A 19,119-nucleotide genomic window follows, 5' to 3' on the forward strand; every position below is an offset into this window, starting at 1 on the left:
AATCACCATAAATCGTTTTAGAATATTTTCATCACATCAGTTAGATTTCACATGCCCATTTACCCACAATCTATCACCATTCCCTGTGCCAGGATACCACTAATCTATGTCTACACAGATTTGTTTTTTGTTTATTTGTTTGATCTTTTTACTGTATTATGCTGTCTGATAAAAGCATTTTTGTCTTTTATACTTTTATGAATACCATCAACATGGATTTTAACACCTTTTCTAGAGTATAGTAATCTCACAAAAAACACTATTTATCCTTTGAAACTGTCTTTAAAATGAAAACATGTATCTTCTTTCTTGACCTAATTCTGGTCAATGAGGTGTAAGAAAATTTTTTCATGAAACCATTTTTAGTAGGATATTTCTAACTGACACAGCACCCAATTGAACGAATGCATATTAGTAAGATAACTATTTTATTTCTTAAGATTCATTTATTCCTGATAAAATTTTATTTCTTTTCTAAATAGAATCGTGTGCTTCCTTTCAAGCTACAGTTTATTCTTTAAACAGGAAGAATTGGAAACATGGAAATAAATTTGGACATATCAAATCTGAGTTGAAATGCCATCATTAGAGATGAGAGATTTTAGTTTGTTGGACCAGTGAATAGAAAAACCTATCCACTAATCTCAATAGCAACAACACATTTAAATTCAAAATTCTCACACGATTTCTTGTAGCCTGTGATGGTTGTGCTCATGGGCTCAGATAAAGCCAAAAAGTATAAACTGAAAATACGAGAATACCAATTTCCATAAATAAAAAATAAAATAATTTAAATGCAATGATATATTCATTTCAGAACCTTACATTATGGCTATACGATTAATGTAAAATGAAGACTGATGATGAAACGTGATCATTTTAAGTGCCCTTTGAATAAGGCATTAGAATATTTTAAAAGTATTCAAAAAGACAAAATTTTGTTTTTCTTTCTGTTCATCTATAAAGTTGGCTTTTGGGGGGTTTCTGTTATTCCTTTAACTGAAATTGAATTTTCTCCTCTAATTCTTTAAATTGCTAACATGATAACAAAATCTATTTACTCATGAAATCATGTAGTTTTAGAATTGTAAGGAGCCTTTTATATATTTTTCAAAATTTTTTATTTAAATTCAATTAATTAACATATATTATTGGTCTCAGAGGTAGAGGTCAGTGATTCATCAGTCTTATATAACACCCAGTGCTCCTTACATCACCTGCCCTCCTTAATGTCCATCACCCCACCCCCCATCCCTCTCCCCTCCAGCAATCCTCAGTTTGTTTCAAATGATTAAGAATCTCTTATGGTTTGTCTCGCTCTCTGATTTTGTCTTGCTTCATTGTAAGGAGCCTTACAGATTGTATGTCCTTTGCTACTCAAAAAGTATAGTCCATGGACCAGCAGCCTCAGCATCATCTAAGAGCTTTTACTAAGTGCAGAATTCAGAACACCACAGACCTACTGAATCTGAATCTGAACTTGCACAGAAGTTTTTAACTTTGATGAAGTCTAATTTATCAATTTTCCTTTTATGCATCATGTTTTTGGTATCAAGTCTAAGAACTCTTTTCTTAGCCTTAGATCTCAAAGATTTTCTCCTATGTTTTTAGTAAAAGTTTTACAGTTTTACATTTAAGACTGTGATCCATTTTGAGGTAATTTTTGAATAAAATATTTAACTTAGTTCTAGGTTTTTTGTTTGCTTATAGATGTCCAATTGCTCTAACACCATTTGTTGAAAAGGCTATCTTTCCTCTATTGAATTGTTTTTGCACATTTGTCTAAAAGCAGTTGGGCATATTTGTGTGGGTCTTCTATTCTAGGTTCTGTCATTATCTCTCCACCAACAGCATAGTCTTGATTAACATAGCTATATTGAAGTTAGGTAGACTGATTACTCCCATTATATTCATTTTTTCAAAATAAGTTTACTAGTATTCTAGTTCATTTGCCTTTTCATACAAATTTTTGAATAATCATGTCTATATCTGCAAAAAAAATCTTGATGGGATTTTAATAGGAATTACATTAAACCTATATATCAATTTAGAAAGAACTCACATCTTTACTATATGGAGTCTTCTAGTCCACATACATGTCTCTCCATTTATTTACATCTTTGGTTTCCTTCATGTAGATTTTAGCTTATACGTCCTATACAGGTCTTGTTACACTAACACCTAAGTATTTCACTTTTCTGAGCAATTGTAAATGGTACTGTATTTTTTTATTTTGATGTCCATATGTTCATTGCTACTATATAGAAATACAATGTTTAACTTGCAGGTAAACTTGATTAGTTCATTTGTTAGTTCTAGGAATTTTTGTATTTGAAAATTTCTACATAGGCCAATCATGTCACCTGCAGTTTTAGTTCTTCCTTTCTGATCTACTTTTGATTTCCTTTTCTTGACTATTGCACTGACTAGAAGTTCCAGCAATATTTTTTTTTTTTTAAGATTTTGTTTATTTATTTGACAGAGAGAGAGAGAACACAAGCAGTGGGAGCTGTAGGCAGAGGGAGAGGGAGGTAAGGCTTCCCGCTGAGCTGAGCAGGGAGCCTGATGTGGGGCTTCATCCCAGGACCCTGAGATCATGACCTGAGCCGAAGGCAGATGCTTAACCTATTGAACCAGTCAGGTGCCCCACAGCAATATGTTGAAAAGGAGTGGTAAGAACTGACATCCTAACCTTGTTCCTGATCTTAAGGGAAAGCAATCTCTCACCATTAAGTATAACGTTAGTTGGAGGGTTTTTAGAGATGCTTTTATTTATCAAATTGAGACATTTACTCTCTATTGCTACTTTTATCATGAATGGATGTTGAATTTTGTCAAGTCGTTTTTCTGTATCAATTGATATAATCATGTGATTTTTCTTCTTTAGCCTATTAATATGGTAGATCACATCAGCTTATTTCTGAATATTGAAATTAGCATTGCAGTTCTAGAATAAACCCCACTTAATCATGGAATACAATTCTTTTAATTGACTGACTGCTGAATTCCCTTTGCTAATGTTTGTTAAGGATATTTGCATCTAGGGGCGCTTGGGTGGCTCAGTCGGTTAAGTGTCTGCCTTCGGCTCAGGTCATGATCCCAGGGTCCTGGGATTGAGCCCCATGTCGGGCTCCCTGCTCAGCTCAGCGGGAAGCCTGCTTCTCCCTCTCCCTCTGCCTGCCACTCTCCCTGCTTGTGTTCTCTCTTTCTCTCTCTCTCTAATAAATAAATATTTTTTTTAAAAAAGGATATTTGCATCTATATTAAGTAATATAGATCTGTAGTGTTTCTGTTTGTTTGTTTTTTAAAGATTTTATTTATTTATTTGACAGAGAGAGAGAGATAGCGAGAGCATGAACACAAGCAGGGGGAGTGGGAGAGGGAGAAGCAGGCTTCCTGCCAAGCAGGGAGCCCGATGTGGGACTCGATCCCAGGAACCTGGGATCGTGACCTGAGCCGAAGGCAGACGCTTAACGACTGAGCCACCCAGGCGCCCTGTAGTGTTTTTTTTTTTGCCTTTATTTTTGTTTGTACTGTCTGTCTAGTTTTAGTAACAAGGCAAAACTACCTTCATTTGAGAAGTGTTGCATCTTTTATTTTCAGGAAGAGATTGTGTAGAATTTATATTAATTCTCCTTTATATGTTTGGCAGATTTCTCCAGTGAAACCATCTGGGCCTGGTGATTTCTTTTTGAGAATTTTAAAATTATGAGTTCAATTACCCTAATAGTTATAGGGCTATTCAAATTATTTATTTCATATTGGGTGTATTGTTAATAGTTCGTGTTTTATAAGGAATTGGTCCATTTCTTCTAAGTTGTCAAATTTAAATGTGTAAAGTTCTTTGTAGTATTCTGTTATCTTCTGCACAGACTGTGGTGATATCCCATTTCATTCCCAATATTGGTAATTTCTGTCTTCTTTTTTTCTTTGTCACTGTTGCTAGAGGTTTGCCAATTTTATTAATCTGTTAAAAAAAAAAAAAAAAACAGTTCTTTGCTTCACTGTTTTTCTCTATTGTTTTGTTTTCAATTCCATTGATTTCCGTTCTCATCCCGAGGATTTCTTCCCTTATTCTTGCTCGGATTTTATTTTGCTCTTATTTTTCTAGATTATTGAGGCAGGAGCTTACATTATTGACTTGAGACTATTCCTCTTTTCTAATGTGTGCACTTAGTGCCTTAAATTTCCCTTTCAGCATTGCTTTAGATGCATCTCACAAATTTTGATATGTTGTATTTTAATTTTCATTCAGTTCAACGTATTTTTTTTTCCCTTAAGACTTTCTGACTCATGGATTATTTAGAAGTGTCTTTACTTTTCAGAGGTTTGGAGATTTTCCTGTTATCTATTATTTATTTCTATCTTGAATCCACTGTGGCTAGAGAACACATTTTGTATAATTTTAATTCTTTTAAATTTATTGAGATTTATTTTATGTCCCAGATATGATCTATCTTGGTATATGTTCCATGGAAATAATCTGTATTCTGCTCTTGTTGGATGGTTTTCTATAAATAAAAGTATTTCTTTCTATAAAATTTTCTGTAAATGTTGATTCGATCATGTTAGTTGATGGTATTTTCCTATATCCTTGCTGAATTTCTGTTTAACTGTTCTAATAATTATTAAGGGTAGTAATGTCTCTAGTTGTAATTGTGAACTTGACTTTCTCTACTTTCAGTTCTATCAGTTTGCTTTACGTATTTTGCAACTCTGTTGTTTGGTGTATACACAGGATTGCTGTATCTTCTTGGTAGACTGATCTTCTTATCATTACTAAAATAATCCTCCCTGTCTCTTGTAATATTCTTTGCTCTGAAGTCTATTTTATCTGATATTAATATAGCCAGTTCTGCTTCCCTTTGATTGATATTTGCATGCTATATCTTTTTCAATCTTTCAACTTTCAGCCTGCCTATAACATTATATTCGGAGTGAGTTTCTCGTAGACAGTATGTAGTTGTCATGTTTTTAATCCATTCTGGTAATCTCTGGCTTTTATTTAGCATATTTAGACCATTAGGATAAAATACTGCAGAGGAATATACCACCTGCTTAGGAGATGAAGACTGCAAAAGTAGCATTACATTATGTACATCCTCCTAAGCTCTCTTTCTCAATTACTGGTACTAGATCCTAGCACTAGAAATTTCAAAGACATCGTGGATTTCTCCTCTCTTACTCACTTCCTAATAATACCTAATGGCTAATACTTATGGACCACTTTGTGTGAAACACTCAGTGAATCATTTTACATCCATTAACTCACTTATTCTTTAAATTTTAGAAATGAGAAACTGAGACTTAGAGAGTAAGGATTATAGCAATAGTGACTCAACTGAGTTCTACAGCAGGTGTATGTGATTCAACAGCAATGTTTTATCATGACCCTCTCCAGTCTCAAATTTTGCCTTTGCAACTCCCCTAGAGTCCATCCCACATTTCTCATTTCTATTACCAGTTTTGATACTCAGATTCCCTTTCCTTTTGCACACAATGATTTTAAAAACCTGCTAAAGTGTTTCCCTGACACCATGGTCCCCTTCCTCCAATCCATCTCCCCCATTATCTTCTTAGACTTTAAGTGGGATAGTGGAAAACATGTGGAATCTGAGCTAAGATCACAGTTCAAAACTTAACTTTGTTTGTAACCTAAGCAAGTTGGTTTACCTCTCCATACCTTAATCTGCTTATCTGTAAAATGGAAATAATTTTATCTCCCTTATAGATTATTGTATTAAATTAGATTTCACATGTAAAGTGCCAAGTGCACTGCCTGCACATAGAAGACTTCCATATATCTTAATTTCTTTCCTTTCCATAAATGTGAAAACAAAAATCATTTCACCCTTGCCTATGGAATATAATAAAAACTCATTACCCTGGTGTACAGGGTTCTTCGCCCCAGGCCCACCTCTATTTCTAGTCTCATTTCCTTGTACTATGTCATTCCCCCCAAATTCCATTTGCCTTTGCTCTTACTATTCCCTCGTTCTGGAATACATTTTTCTTATTTTCTGCCTACTGAAATTATCTTTTAGGACCCTATTTAGAAACCATTTTCTCAAGTATCTTCTCAAATTACTCCTTTCACTTCCTGGCATGAATGAATTAATCCCACCTCCCCTTGTTCCCACAGGACATAGTGGGTTCTAACAGGATTAGGAGAATGAGGTATTATTCATATTTTATCACAAACATCATGCCTTGAAGTAGCAGAATGGCTAAGAGCAGAGGGTTTGAGACAGATAATCCTGGATTTGGATTTGACTATGCCTTTACCTACTTATATGCTCATGACTCAATTATGTTATCTATAAAATTGGGATAATGAGTATCTCTATTTTATGAGGTTGATATGAAAATCAAGTAAGAAAATATATGTAAAGTGCTTAGTAAGAAGTCTGATATATGGCTTGTGTTTAGTAGAATCAGTAAATATTTGTTATGATGAATATTAATCCTAAATTTGTTACTCAGTTGTGAAACTTTTCATCATTTAAAAAAAAGCTTAATTTGCAGTTTGAAGATTTGTGAGGATTTAATGGGACATGTGTTAAAACACCTAGCACTTTCTATGATACATGGTGCTCTTTATAAAGGCCCTTATTTTCTTGCCCTTACTCTCTTTTCCTTGAGTAATTCATGTGTCCTCCTTATTCTAGTGTACCAAACATTTAAATAAAGGTGGCAAGATGACACAAGGAATATTTTAGATGTTGAATATATGAAAATATTGCAGTCTCACAGTTTTAAATAAGATTCCAAAAATATTATTAAAACTACAGTTTATTGTTTTTCTCACAAAGTTCTCATTCTCCCTGCTATTTTTGTTTGTTTTTAGTGTCTTTCTCTCTTCTCCCCTAAACCATCTTAGATGGTCTCTTTGACTTAATTTCTCAATGTCTGTACTTTTAGATGCCTAAAAGTCACCTAAATAAACTAAAGATCATCTATATGATTTTAATTTAGATTAAAATTGTCAGTCACTTGGGTTATTCATGAGTTAGTGATAGAATTCTAGCTTCCAGGGCGGAAAACCCATGATCTACTCCTGGATAAAGCAGATTTATTTTAAAGTTACAACATGGTACATTGGAAAAGAGCACTTAACTGGGCATTGAGACACCTGTCCTACTACTATTACTTGCGTGACCCCAGGAAAGTGGCTTCACCTCTCCCGCTGTCAATTCTCCCTTTATAAAATGAGAAATCAGAACTCTGTGGTTTCTGGTTAAGTGCTATGATTTTACATGTTATAATATGTCTTTCCTAAGTTGAATGATTCAGATAACACAATACCTCACCTTGTTAGGAGAGAAATTTGGAGCAACTCTTTTATATTATAATTTCACCCTGAATTCACCTAGAGGCTTATAGTGAGGAAATAAAAAGTTCAATATGCCCAAGGTCAGTAAGTCTGAATCAATTATCAGAGCGGATTATTTGTGCTAATGTGTTTACATGGCATGCTCTCTCCTCCTGAAGCATTTGTGAGGTTTAGAGACTGCTTTTCATTTTCAAATAAAAAAGCTCCCAGCCACCTACGCTCAGGAGTACAGCAATAATGGATTATCATTATTCCTGACAGCATATGCTAATTCACAGACTTTTAAATGGAAAGAAAGCAGAGACTATGAAATGACTAGTTTTATGCTCTCTGAATCTTACCATTTTTTTTTATCATGCGGTAAAAGTTCACATACAATTCGGTCCCATAGTATTCTATTTCATTTTTATAAAAAGGGTATGTTCTAATATCACCTTCTGATGCATTTGTAATTATCATCATTTATTGTATAGGGCTGTTAAATATAAAAAATTAATATTAAATAGCAATACTTTTGAAAGACGATCTTATTTTTTCTGCTTTAGGAAATTAAAATATGGAATCTAAAAAATCTACAAGGTCAATGTTGCATATTCATTCATTTATGCACACATTTATTCATTCAACAAGTATTTTTTGAGGGCCTACCATGTGTCAGGCGCTGGTGTAGATGGTAGAGAAAATAAAGACCCACAAGAAAATGTTCCTTTCCCTGGAGATTACATTCTATGTGGATTTGACAAAAATGCCATGCAGTTCCAGTCTCCAGAAGAAAATGGGCAGTTGCAGAGCTTTGCAAATGTTTCATTATGTGTTTGCACAAAACACTGTATTAATTTCCTAGGGCTGCTGTAACAAATTACTGCAAACTTAAGATAGTTTAAAACAACAGAAATCTATTGTCCCGTATTTCTGGAAGACAGAAGTTCAAAGTCAAGGTGTCAGCAGGGCTATCCTTTCTTGGTTTACAATAGAATAACTCTAAGTGCCGTCTCCTTCTTCACATGGCCATCTTCCATCTATGTGAGTCTGTATCCAAATTTCTCTTTTCTTAAAAGGATACCAGTCACTGGATTAGGGCCCACCCATATCCACTATGACCTCATATGAGTTTATGTTTGAAAAGACCCTATTTCCAAATAACATCATATTCATAAGGTACAGGTAGATACAAATTTTGGAGGGGACACACTAGTCAACCCAGTACAAAGATGAAGATAAATTAAATCAATAATAACGGGGGTTTTTTTGGTTTTATCTTCTCACAATTAATATTAATTTTCACTTAAGATTTAATGCCTTTTACTTTTAGTCTCATTTTGTAATTATTCTTCAACTTTTTGAATGGCTTTCAAATCTGTGGATTACATTGTAGTTTGTAACTCAAATTACATAATATTTTTTTTCTGAAGTGGGATTCTTTATTGGAACTTAATGTTTACATTGACAGATTGTTGGACTCAAATGTTTATAATAGTTTTTGCAGTAAAATTAGTGAGGAGAATCTGACTCATTACAGACCCTGGTCACTTTATTTTGTCTGCTTAGGACCAGATGATCCTTTTCCTTTCTGATAATTTAAAATATTTATTTTTCTTGTCAAAAGTGCCATTTGCTACTCCTTAAAAAATTCGAACAGAAAATAAACTATACCCCAATTGGGACTCTTATTCTAAACAATCAAACTATAAGGGCAAAATTTTGAGACAGTACCCTGCACCTACCTTGTTTCCTCACTTCTAACCTAAAAATAGCACAAACCCAAAATGCACTGTTGATTCACAAACCCCAAATGCAGCACAAACTCCAAAGTGACTACCAAACTGAACTCTGAGGATCATCATAGGCAACACACGCTTAGTACCCTACCCCACACCCTGGATGCCCTTCTAGTAATATTTTGCACTCTGCCTCCTCTATTACCTGATAAAACTTCCACAAGCAAAATCATCATCATCATTGAACAATTTAGATATATAAAACATAAACGTTGAAGTTCTCCCCCATCCACTTTCAGAGGAAATAATTGTTTGGAATGTAGCCTTTCAGATCTTTTCTGTGCCTAGAATATATATGTGTGCTGTGTGTCTATATATCTTTTATTCCTACACATTTATAATTTGCTGAGTCGTGTTCTGGGAGATCTTTTTCTACAAGAAAACTGGATCATACTTTACATATTGTTTTGTAACTTGCTATTATCACTCAAAGTGTATCGAAATTATTTTACCCAGGCAGAATTTATAGCTTTACTTCATTCTTTCAAGACAGTTTTCCAGTACATTTAGGTTATTTCTATTTGGGGACTTACAACAGTGCTGAAATAAACAATAGTATGTGTTGATATTTGGTGGTGGAACTGACTCACAGAAATAGGATTGCTGGTAAGTATATGTAGTTTTATTTTATAATCAAATATAATCAAAATGTACTCTAAAGATGGTATCTATCATTTTATTTCTTCATTTCTCTCTCTCTCTTTGTGGAGGGCAATCTGAGATGCTAAAAATGACCCAACTGTTTTTACTTACATATTTTTGATTATTGGTGAAATTGAATATGTTTCCACGTGTTTATTCTCCACTTGTAGTTCTTCATTTATATATTTATTTATGTATGTATTTATTTATTTAAAGATTTTATTTATTTATTTGGCAGAGAGAGCACAAGCAGGGGGAGTGGCAGGCAGAGGAAGAGGGAGAAGCAGGCTCCCCGCTGAGCAGGGAGCCTGATGCGGGGCTGGATCCCAGGACCCTGGGATCATGACCAGAGCCGAAGGCAGATGCTTAACCAACTGAGCCACCCAGGCGCCCCATGTAGTTCTCCCTCTAATTGCTTTGCCCACTTCCCTTTTTCTCCAGGGATGTTTATCTCATTGATTTGGAGAAACTCTCTATATTATAACTATTAAACTTTGCCCTATGTATTCTGCAACTATTTTCTCCTGGGATGCCATTTGTTTTTTACCTTTGCTTTCAGCATATATTTCTACATAGACATTTTCAATTTTTCTGCAATCAAATCTGTCCCTCTTTTAACATTTCTGATTTTCATTCCAGATTTGTAAAGGTCTTTTTCACACAGCATTTTAAAACCATTATTAAGACTCAAGAAATTATTTTTGCATATAACATGAAAAGGAATCTAATTTAACTTTGTAATGGAAAGCCATTTGATTCCTTTCTTATTTTGAAATGACATCTTTGTGATATACTATATTTTGTTTCTTGACTGCTTAATTTATTATGTCTTTCTATTAACAACCTGTATTAATTACTGTAGCATCATACTATGTTTATAAATCTACCTTATTAGTCTGTTTCCAAAATTTCTTGGTTATACATAAGCATTTATTCTTGCAGATAAATCTTAGGAGGAACTTTTCATGTTCTAAAATAAAATTCCATTGGTATTCTATTAAGTTTATTAAAATTGTATTAAATCAATAAAATAAAATAAAATTGCCAGGTTTACAATAGCGTTTTTCCATGTGGAGACACTGTTTCTTTTGTCTCCTATTTATTCAGGGTTTCTTTTATTATAGTGTTTTTTTCATATTGTTCTTACATATTTCTATAATTTTGTTACTATTTTGAGTGGGACCTTTTTAAAATATATTTTTTAATTGGTTACTGCTATTGATGTCTTAACATTTACCTATAATTTAGCAACCCTGCAAAACTCCCAAATTAGTCCTTTTTTAGAGTCCCTTTAGAATTTCTAAGTAGACAACATTTTCACATGAAAATGATAATTTTATTTCTTCCTGCTCAATATTTCTTTTTTTTTTTTAAGATTTTATTTATTTGACAGAGACACAGCGAGAGAGGGAACACAAGCAGGGGGAGTGGGAGAGGGAGAAGCAGGCTTCCCAGGGCAGGGAGCTTGATGTGGGGCTCGATCCCAGGACCCTGGGATCATGACCCGAGTGGAAGGCAGACGCTTAACGACTGAGCCACCCAGGTGTCCCCTGCTCAATATTTCTTGATATTGTCTAGCTAGGACCTCTAGAACAATGCTAAATAATAGCACTGATATCAAGCATTTCTTTTCATCTATAAAAATTGAATCTTGCCCAGGTCTCCTTTTCCTTCACTCTACCTAGGTTAAGTGCTTTTATTCCATATTCTTAAAATTCTCCAGCCTGGATCTATTGTAGCACGAGTCACATGGAAATGCAATTGTTTATGAGGTTGGTATTTGTGTATTCTATGAACTCAAGATATGACAGCCTCTTCATTCCATTGCTATAGACCTACCAGCTGACCCAGTCCTAATACATAATAGTGGTTCAGTTGGTCTGTTCTCTTGCTTCTCATCTCTCTCCATTTTAGTCTGCCCTCCATATCCTAAAAGAGGTGGAAATTCTGTTGATTTTACACAAATTGTTAGATGTCTCCCTGAATCTCTATCCCTTTACCTCTCCCTTCATTCACGCTCTCGTTTTCCCGCACCTGGAGGAATGTTTCTTTAACTTAAATAATAGGTCTCTCTGAAAGGAAAAAAAAAATCTATGAATCTTACTGTCAAATCAAATTTTTATGATTTTGCTTAAAGATATACAAACAATATTTGGTAAAACTCCTTACATTTATAGTTTCTTATACAAATCTAAAACCAAAACAAATTTATACATTAAATACTTTCATAACCAGTAACATTAAAATTGTTAAATTGGCTTAAAGTGACAGTACCATTTTGCTGAAATTAACATGTCAATTTTGAATAGTGCAAAGATGTACGCTCAGATCTGCTTCCATATAATCTGTTTCTGTGTTTTTACTTCTGTGACTGTCAAATGGAGACTATCCCTTTGAATAAGAATGTTACACAGTGTAATTTTTTTAAAAGATTTATTTATTTATTTGAGAGAGAGAGACAGCACAGACCCAGGTGCGTGCGAGAGTGGGGAGGAGAAGAGGGAGGAAATCTTTAAGCAGACACCCTGCTGAGCATGGAGCCCAACGTGGGACTCTAGGGCTTGATCTCACAACCCATGAGATCATGACCTGAGCCAAAACTGAGTCTGACATTTAACCGACTGAGCCACCCAGATGTCCCTCACAGTGTAATTTGGTAACTCAAGACTTTGTGTATTATTTCAGAATAACTGATTTCATACTTAGCTAAACTCTGGCACTATGCAATTCTCAAATGCCAATTTTAATGAGATGTCATTTGATAACTCAGTAAAGCTTGTTTGTACATTTAAGTAAAGTTAGCATGAGAGAGTTATTGAAATCTGCATTATGAGGATGTATAATATCAGATGCAAAAAATTCTTTATCACATTTTTTTTTAAGATTTTATTTATGTATTTGACAGAGAGAGACATAGCGAGAGCAGGAACACAAGCAGGGGGAGTGGGAGAGGGAGAAGCAGGCTCCCCACCGAGTAGGGAGCCCGATGAGGGGCTCGATCCCAGGGTCCTGGGATCATGACCTGAGCTAAAGACAGATGCTTAACGACTGAGCCACCCAGGTGCCCTATCATATTTGCTTTTATATTAGCTCCTCACCAGTGATGCGAGTTGGTACAGATAAAGACATGGTTATACTGTTGATGCTCTAGTGAAGGTTCTTTTAAGACAGACAAGCCAATACTGCTGAGTACTGTCTGATAACTCAGTTTTCTCATCCATTTTTTTCTTTTTTAAACTAGTATACGCCATCGGACTTTGTTTACACAGTATACTATGTCAAAGAGAAAATAATTTTTTAAGTACTGAGATGGGTTGTTTTTTCTTCTTGCAATAAAGTATAATGTAAGGAAGTCCAGCTTTTACATTACTAGTTCTCAGAATGAAGGAGGTTGTGTTTATAATTCACATTATTAAATGACAAATTTTCTGACTAAATATTTCAGTCCAATTTTATTTAAAAAAACAGAAATTTCTGTCTTTGATAAAATTTTTCTCAAGACGGGAAGTTTTTAATTTGGCTCTTCCACTCATGACTTACCACTCAGAAAGCAACGCTTTTAAAACTGTAAATCTTTTCTTAATTCTTAAGATCAGTTTCAAATGCCACCCCTGTATGAAATCTCTTTACCAAAAGTGGTCATTCCTGGACTCCGTAGAGCTTGCTTTCCTATCTCTACTAAAATAGTTGGAACTAAAATTTTATTTTCTTTCTTACATGCTTTTGTCACCCAATTATATCTGTGAGGTCTTTGAATGTAGACATAGTACACTTGTATACCCAATGCAAGTTCAGAATCTTGCACAAACAGTACTCACCCCTTATCCATGGGGGATATATTCCAAGACTCCCAATGGATGTCTGAAACTATTGTTAGTACCAAACCCAATACATACTATGTTTTTTCTATACAAACATACCTATGATAAAGTTTAATTTATAAATGAGGCACAGTAAGGGATGAACAGAAATAACTAATAATAAAATGGAACAATTATAATAGTATATAAAAGTTATGTGAATGTGTTCTGTCTCTCTCAAAACATCTTACTGTACTATATTCATTCCCTTCTTCTTGTGATGATAAAATGCCTACATGATGAGATGAAGTGAGGTGAAGGACATAAGCACTGTGATACAGTGTTAGGTTACTACTGACCTTCTAACCATAAGGCAGAAGGAGGATCCTGCTTTTAGACCAAAGTTGATTGCGGGTAAATGAAATTGTGAAAAGTGAAAATGTGGATAGGGAGGACTACTGTAATACTCAGCAAATGTTTAATGAATGGATAAATAAAAAATAAATGAAGGCCATTTCCCCTTTGCCAAAAAGTTGCTACCACTCAAACAATGCTTTGGTACAATAATGAACCTAAGTATTGTTCCTCTGTTTCTCCTGCTTCAGTCACACATGTGAAGTTGGTGAAGTTTTTTGCTTCAGCAGAAGAGTAAACTGAATTTTATAGTGTAAGTTTTCAAAGTTTTCAGCCCTTTAGGGTAAAAGGCCCTAAAGTTAGGTTCCCAGGACCCTTTACGGATAAAGAGGATTCAAGACTTCTCTGTAGCGAATAACTAGAAAAGACTGGTAACATGTCTTACACACCCTAGACTATATTTTTCATTGTCCGTAAATTCAAAGAATTGGGCATGAAGGCACCCGAATGAATCTCATGATAAATCCTCCCTTAAAATTTTCTCTTAGGAGAAGAGAATCCAAATTGTAGTCCTAGGCTTCCTCCAGCCACACTTAGGTCCAGATACAAAATGCCCAAGGCAAATAGGGTGACCAGCTATCCTGGTTTTTCTGGAACTGAGAGGTTTCCTGAGATGCAAGAATTTCAGTGCTAAAGCTGGCATAGTTATAGGCAAACAGGAAGGTTGATCATCCTAAATTGGCAAAATACCATGAGCCCTCATGCCAATTCCCCTGTAAAGACACATTTAAGGCAATCCAGTTAGTAACTCAGCTTTTTAGGTAATCGGCACACGTATAAAAAGTGTCTGTTAACCATTTTCCTTCCCCTTCTTTTTCTGGACTACAGTATTTCTTTAGTTAGGGATTGCAGACCTTATAATGCAACAGAATCACTTGGAGGGCTTGCTCAAATAGATTGCCCCAAAGTTTCTAATTCAGTAGGTCGAGGATAGGGCTCAAAAATCTGCATTTCTTACAAGTTATCAAATAATGCTGATGACACTAGTCTGGGGACCTAGCTTTGAGAGCATTGCTCCAGAAGTTTGGTATCTTCTGAGACTAACATGTAATCAAAAAAGAAAACAAGTCAACTGGAAGTATGAAGATATGAATCAGTAATATAAAATACAGGCTATAATAAGATTTAGTCTGTTTTCTTTCATTTCTTAAGCGCTTATCAGTGGTGAGTACAGATTTTAAAAAATCTTAACATACGAAGTTTTAAATAAAATATAAAAGGTTCTAACCTTCAAGAAAGTTTTTGCAGAGATGTGGGGGAGTTCTCTATTATTGGATTTACTTTAATGACTGTGATTTCTCCGTGGAAAAGTAAGCACAGTGTAGCACCGTTCTGGCGACATTTGGTTCCTCTTCTGAATGCTCAAACCTCACAGCTGAAATATACTTTATACTTAATCTGAATCATAGTTTCACAATTCATTCTCTGTGACATACTAAAAAGTGCATTTTGATAACACAGTCTGCATTTCTTTCAACCTATGCAAACTTTTTAATGTAACAAAACTATAAAAGCAATTCCAGATTATAAATATGCATTCGATTTTATGCCCATATTCTGCCTTTGGAAGCATCTACTGCTGCCCCCATCAGTACACAAAATTTGCCTTAAACTATGGGAATATGTCCTCTTTCTTCAAAAAAAGGTTCCTGATTGTCCTCATTTAGATGTTATATTTGACCTGGGAGAAACTGAGCTATAGTGCTTTGATGGCAGAATTTAAATCCCATTGATAAAGGTTTCTAGGGAAATGGGTCTGAAATAGAAAAAACTCTACCATATTGATGAGTAAAGTGAATTTCTAAATGCCTAATTTCAGAAACTAGTTTTCAATAATAACAATTTTGTTTTCGTCCCCAGCGTTCTGGTGGTGCCCTTTCCATTCCCTTGTGTGCATTCCAGGGGACGGTGTCTCTCCAAGCACCTACGGGGAAAACCCTATCTCTTTCTACCTATGAGGTAAGTGCAGAAGGACAAAAAATAACCCCAGCCTCTAAGAAAATAGAAGTCTATCGATCCAAAAGCGTTGGCCATGAACCGAACTCAGAAGATTCTCCCTCTACATTTGCGGACACCAGTGTGAAAATACACTTGGAAGTTCTTGAAATTTGTGATAATGAAGAAGCCTTGGACACTGTGTCAATCATTAGCAACATCAGCCAGTCCTCTACACAGGTCAGATCTCCATCCCTACGCTACTCACGGAAAGAAAACAGATTTGTTTCTTGTGATTTAGGGGAAACAGCCTCATACTCTCTCTTTTTACCCACGAGTAATCCCGATGGTGATATCAACATCTCCATTCCGGACACTGTTGAAGCACACAGGCAGAACAGTAAAAGGCAGCATCAAGAAAAGGATGGCTACCAGGAGGAAATCCAGTTGTTAAACAAAGCTTATAGAAAAAGAGAGGAAGAAAGCAAGGGTAACTAGTGATCATTTGGTCTAATAAGGCAAGAATGGGTCTGCAAGTTCAAACTGCTAAACTAACAATTTGGTTCTGAGGCTATTTGATTTCCTTACTTGTTGGTTTACATAAGCATTACAGATTTAGTAGTTAACTGTTTTTAGGGCAAGCAGCTGGAACTAGCATAAACACTTAAGTGCTTTTGATGTATTACCTGTAGATCACACACTGTGGTAATTAAAAGATTCGTTTCTTATCTGATTCCTAAAGCTGTTTTCTAGATTAAATATCAGCCTCATTTACTAATGTTTTTGCCTGTTGGTCACCCTCATAAATTCAATGAATATTTTGTTCACATCTCATGTTTCAACACATAACGCTGGCCTTTATCCTAAGGGGAAGAAGATATTTTGGGAATGGAAGAAATGTAGAAAAACTCTGAGTTGTATTTAAAGAGACTTGCCTACATGTGCCTAGCAAGACAAGCTTATTACGGTTACTGCTTTAGCTTTACATCCATGTCTAGGAAATATATTTTCATGTAAAATGGCAAACTAGCTAGCTTCCGACTTTGAAACATGCATGCCCATAGTCTGTAAATAGTTGTTTCCTTCATTTCTGTAAAGTACAAATTGCTTACTAAATGTTCTTCTTCCTTTCTCTCTTAAATGTAAGTATTCTCCTTTCATCTTTTCATTATGTCAAGACTTCCCTTGAGACAAAATATTGTGTTACAAGTGAATTAGTAATCCATAACTCAAACATTATTGGAAATGTTTTAAATGTACACATTATCATTTCTAGAATTGTTTTATTTGAATGGAAATTGGGGAAAAGCACTTCCAGATTAAGTTCTGTGAGGTATGTTCAATTAGATAACAAAGTTTTGGGTAAAGCAGAGGAAAATCCACTAAGTAAAAAAATAAAAGTATGTTTCTAAAGCTGCAGATTTGGCAAACTTTTTTTCTTTTTTTTTTAAGATTTTATTTATTTACTTGACAGAGAGAGAGAGAGAGTAGGAACACAAGCAGAGGGAGGGGGAGAGGGAGAAGCAGACTCCCTGATGAGCAGGGAGCCTGATGCGGGACTTGATCCCAGGACCCTGGGATCATGACCTGAGCCAAAGGCAGATGCTTAATGACTGAGCCACCCAGGTGCCCCTTGGCAAGCTTTCTTAGGCATTCTTGAAGTATAGAAAATTTTAGTAAAAATATTGTTCTAATTTTAGGTGCTTATTAGTTTTTTTGTCATAGGCATGTATAGCTCAAGCAAATTCAATATATTTTATTAAATGAGTGTAAGGTATACATTTCAACACTAATTTTAAAATGTGTTACATTGCAAAAATGCAGGAATCACCTTGTCAGAGTATCAGTAATGTATATTTCAAAAATTATAAAGTGATTTTACTTCAAAATGCTTTATTCTGATCTTTCTTTAAACATACATTAAATGTATTACTTAAATGTTTATTTTCCAAAGTTATTGAGTTGACATTTTACGTGGTATTTGACTTTGTGCACCGCCACACCTCACTCACATATCTTATTTACTATTTACAGACTGAGTGAATTATTTTTTTAAATGATTTATTTTGGTTTCTATTTTATTATACTGAATCAGAATTCTAAATTACTTGATATGGGCTTTCAGATTGTTTCATCTTCAGATCTTTTTTTTTTTTTTTGCCATCAAGAACTCATTTTCAAAGTAATTATCTCAATGGACTTTATCTCTCATTTAATCTCTCAATATCTCCTCTTCTAAGCTTGGGAAGCAAAGGTAATGCCATTAGTAAAGTTTGTAAAGCAAGCCTCAAATAATGCATAACATATAAATTCAAATTCAAATATGTTATCATTATAAATATATTTTATTTAAAAAGACTTTTTATATATCCCTAAAATTGAGGGCTATTTTATTTCTTTAAAAGATTCATTTATTAATTTTAGAAAGAGAGAGAGAGCGGGGGGACGGGTAGAGGGAGAGAGAGAATCCTGAAGGAGACTCCCCACTGAGCGCAGAGCCCAATACTCTGCTGTAAACTGGGCTCAATCCCAAGACCCTAAGATCATGACCTGAGCTGAAATCAAGAGCCAGCTCCTTAACAGACTGAGCCACCCAGGTGCCCCAAAATGGAAGGCTATTTTAACATAATGACAAATGGCCTGATCAATCAAATACTATAAATTAATGGCATTGAATGCCTGTTATAAAAGCAAAAGTTGAATATTCTAACAATGCTTTGTAAAAGGTAAGCTTTGATATATTAAATTTACATGTATAATTTTATGAAAGAGAAAGGTGATTTTGTTGCTTTAAAGTATAATCTTTGACAGCAAGGAAATTAGAAACAGAAACATAATAAAACTAAAGAAAATAATAAAGATTTCAATAGAAATAAATCCTTTATAACTGGCACAGCTCTTTAATGCAGAGGAGAAGATGATGTAAATCAAGATTTAAAGAGCACAAGAACTGGACTGGAAGACAGTAATACTCCTTTTTCCCTCTTGTGTACTATTTTCTTTTCACTGGACTTGGGCCTATGCTGGGAGAACTGGAAAAATAAAAAAACAAAACAAAACAAAAAAACTTAGGATATTTCCATTTAGTTTCTCTTGGCTATTGAATCAACTATACACTGGATACACTTAAAAGTTCTGCTGTATTAGGGACGCCTGGGTGGCTCAGTCGGTTAAGCATCTGCCTTCGGCTCAGGTCAGGTCCTGGGATCGAGCCCCG

General features: G+C 34.8%; 1 protein-coding gene and 1 long non-coding RNA gene across 2 annotated transcripts in view; one reads left to right on the forward strand and one right to left on the reverse strand.

Annotated features, from left to right (window-relative positions):
- GPR149 (G protein-coupled receptor 149) overlaps positions 1–17,313 on the forward strand; it is a 66,497-nt gene extending 49,184 nt beyond the window's left edge. Inside the window, exon 4 of the mRNA XM_032408404.1 lies at positions 15,828–17,313. Within this exon, the coding sequence (XP_032264295.1) occupies positions 15,828–16,400 (573 nt within the window). The 3' untranslated portion in view covers positions 16,401–17,313. The remainder of the gene's footprint in view (positions 1–15,827) is intronic.
- LOC116634910 overlaps positions 1–19,119 on the reverse strand; it is a 150,641-nt gene that overhangs the window by 123,120 nt on the left and 8,402 nt on the right. The window lies entirely within an intron of this gene.

The sequence above is a fragment of the Phoca vitulina genome, unplaced genomic scaffold (assembly GCF_004348235.1).
Source record: "Phoca vitulina isolate PV1807 unplaced genomic scaffold, GSC_HSeal_1.0 scaffold10, whole genome shotgun sequence".
Lineage (NCBI taxonomy): Eukaryota > Metazoa > Chordata > Mammalia > Carnivora > Phocidae > Phoca > Phoca vitulina.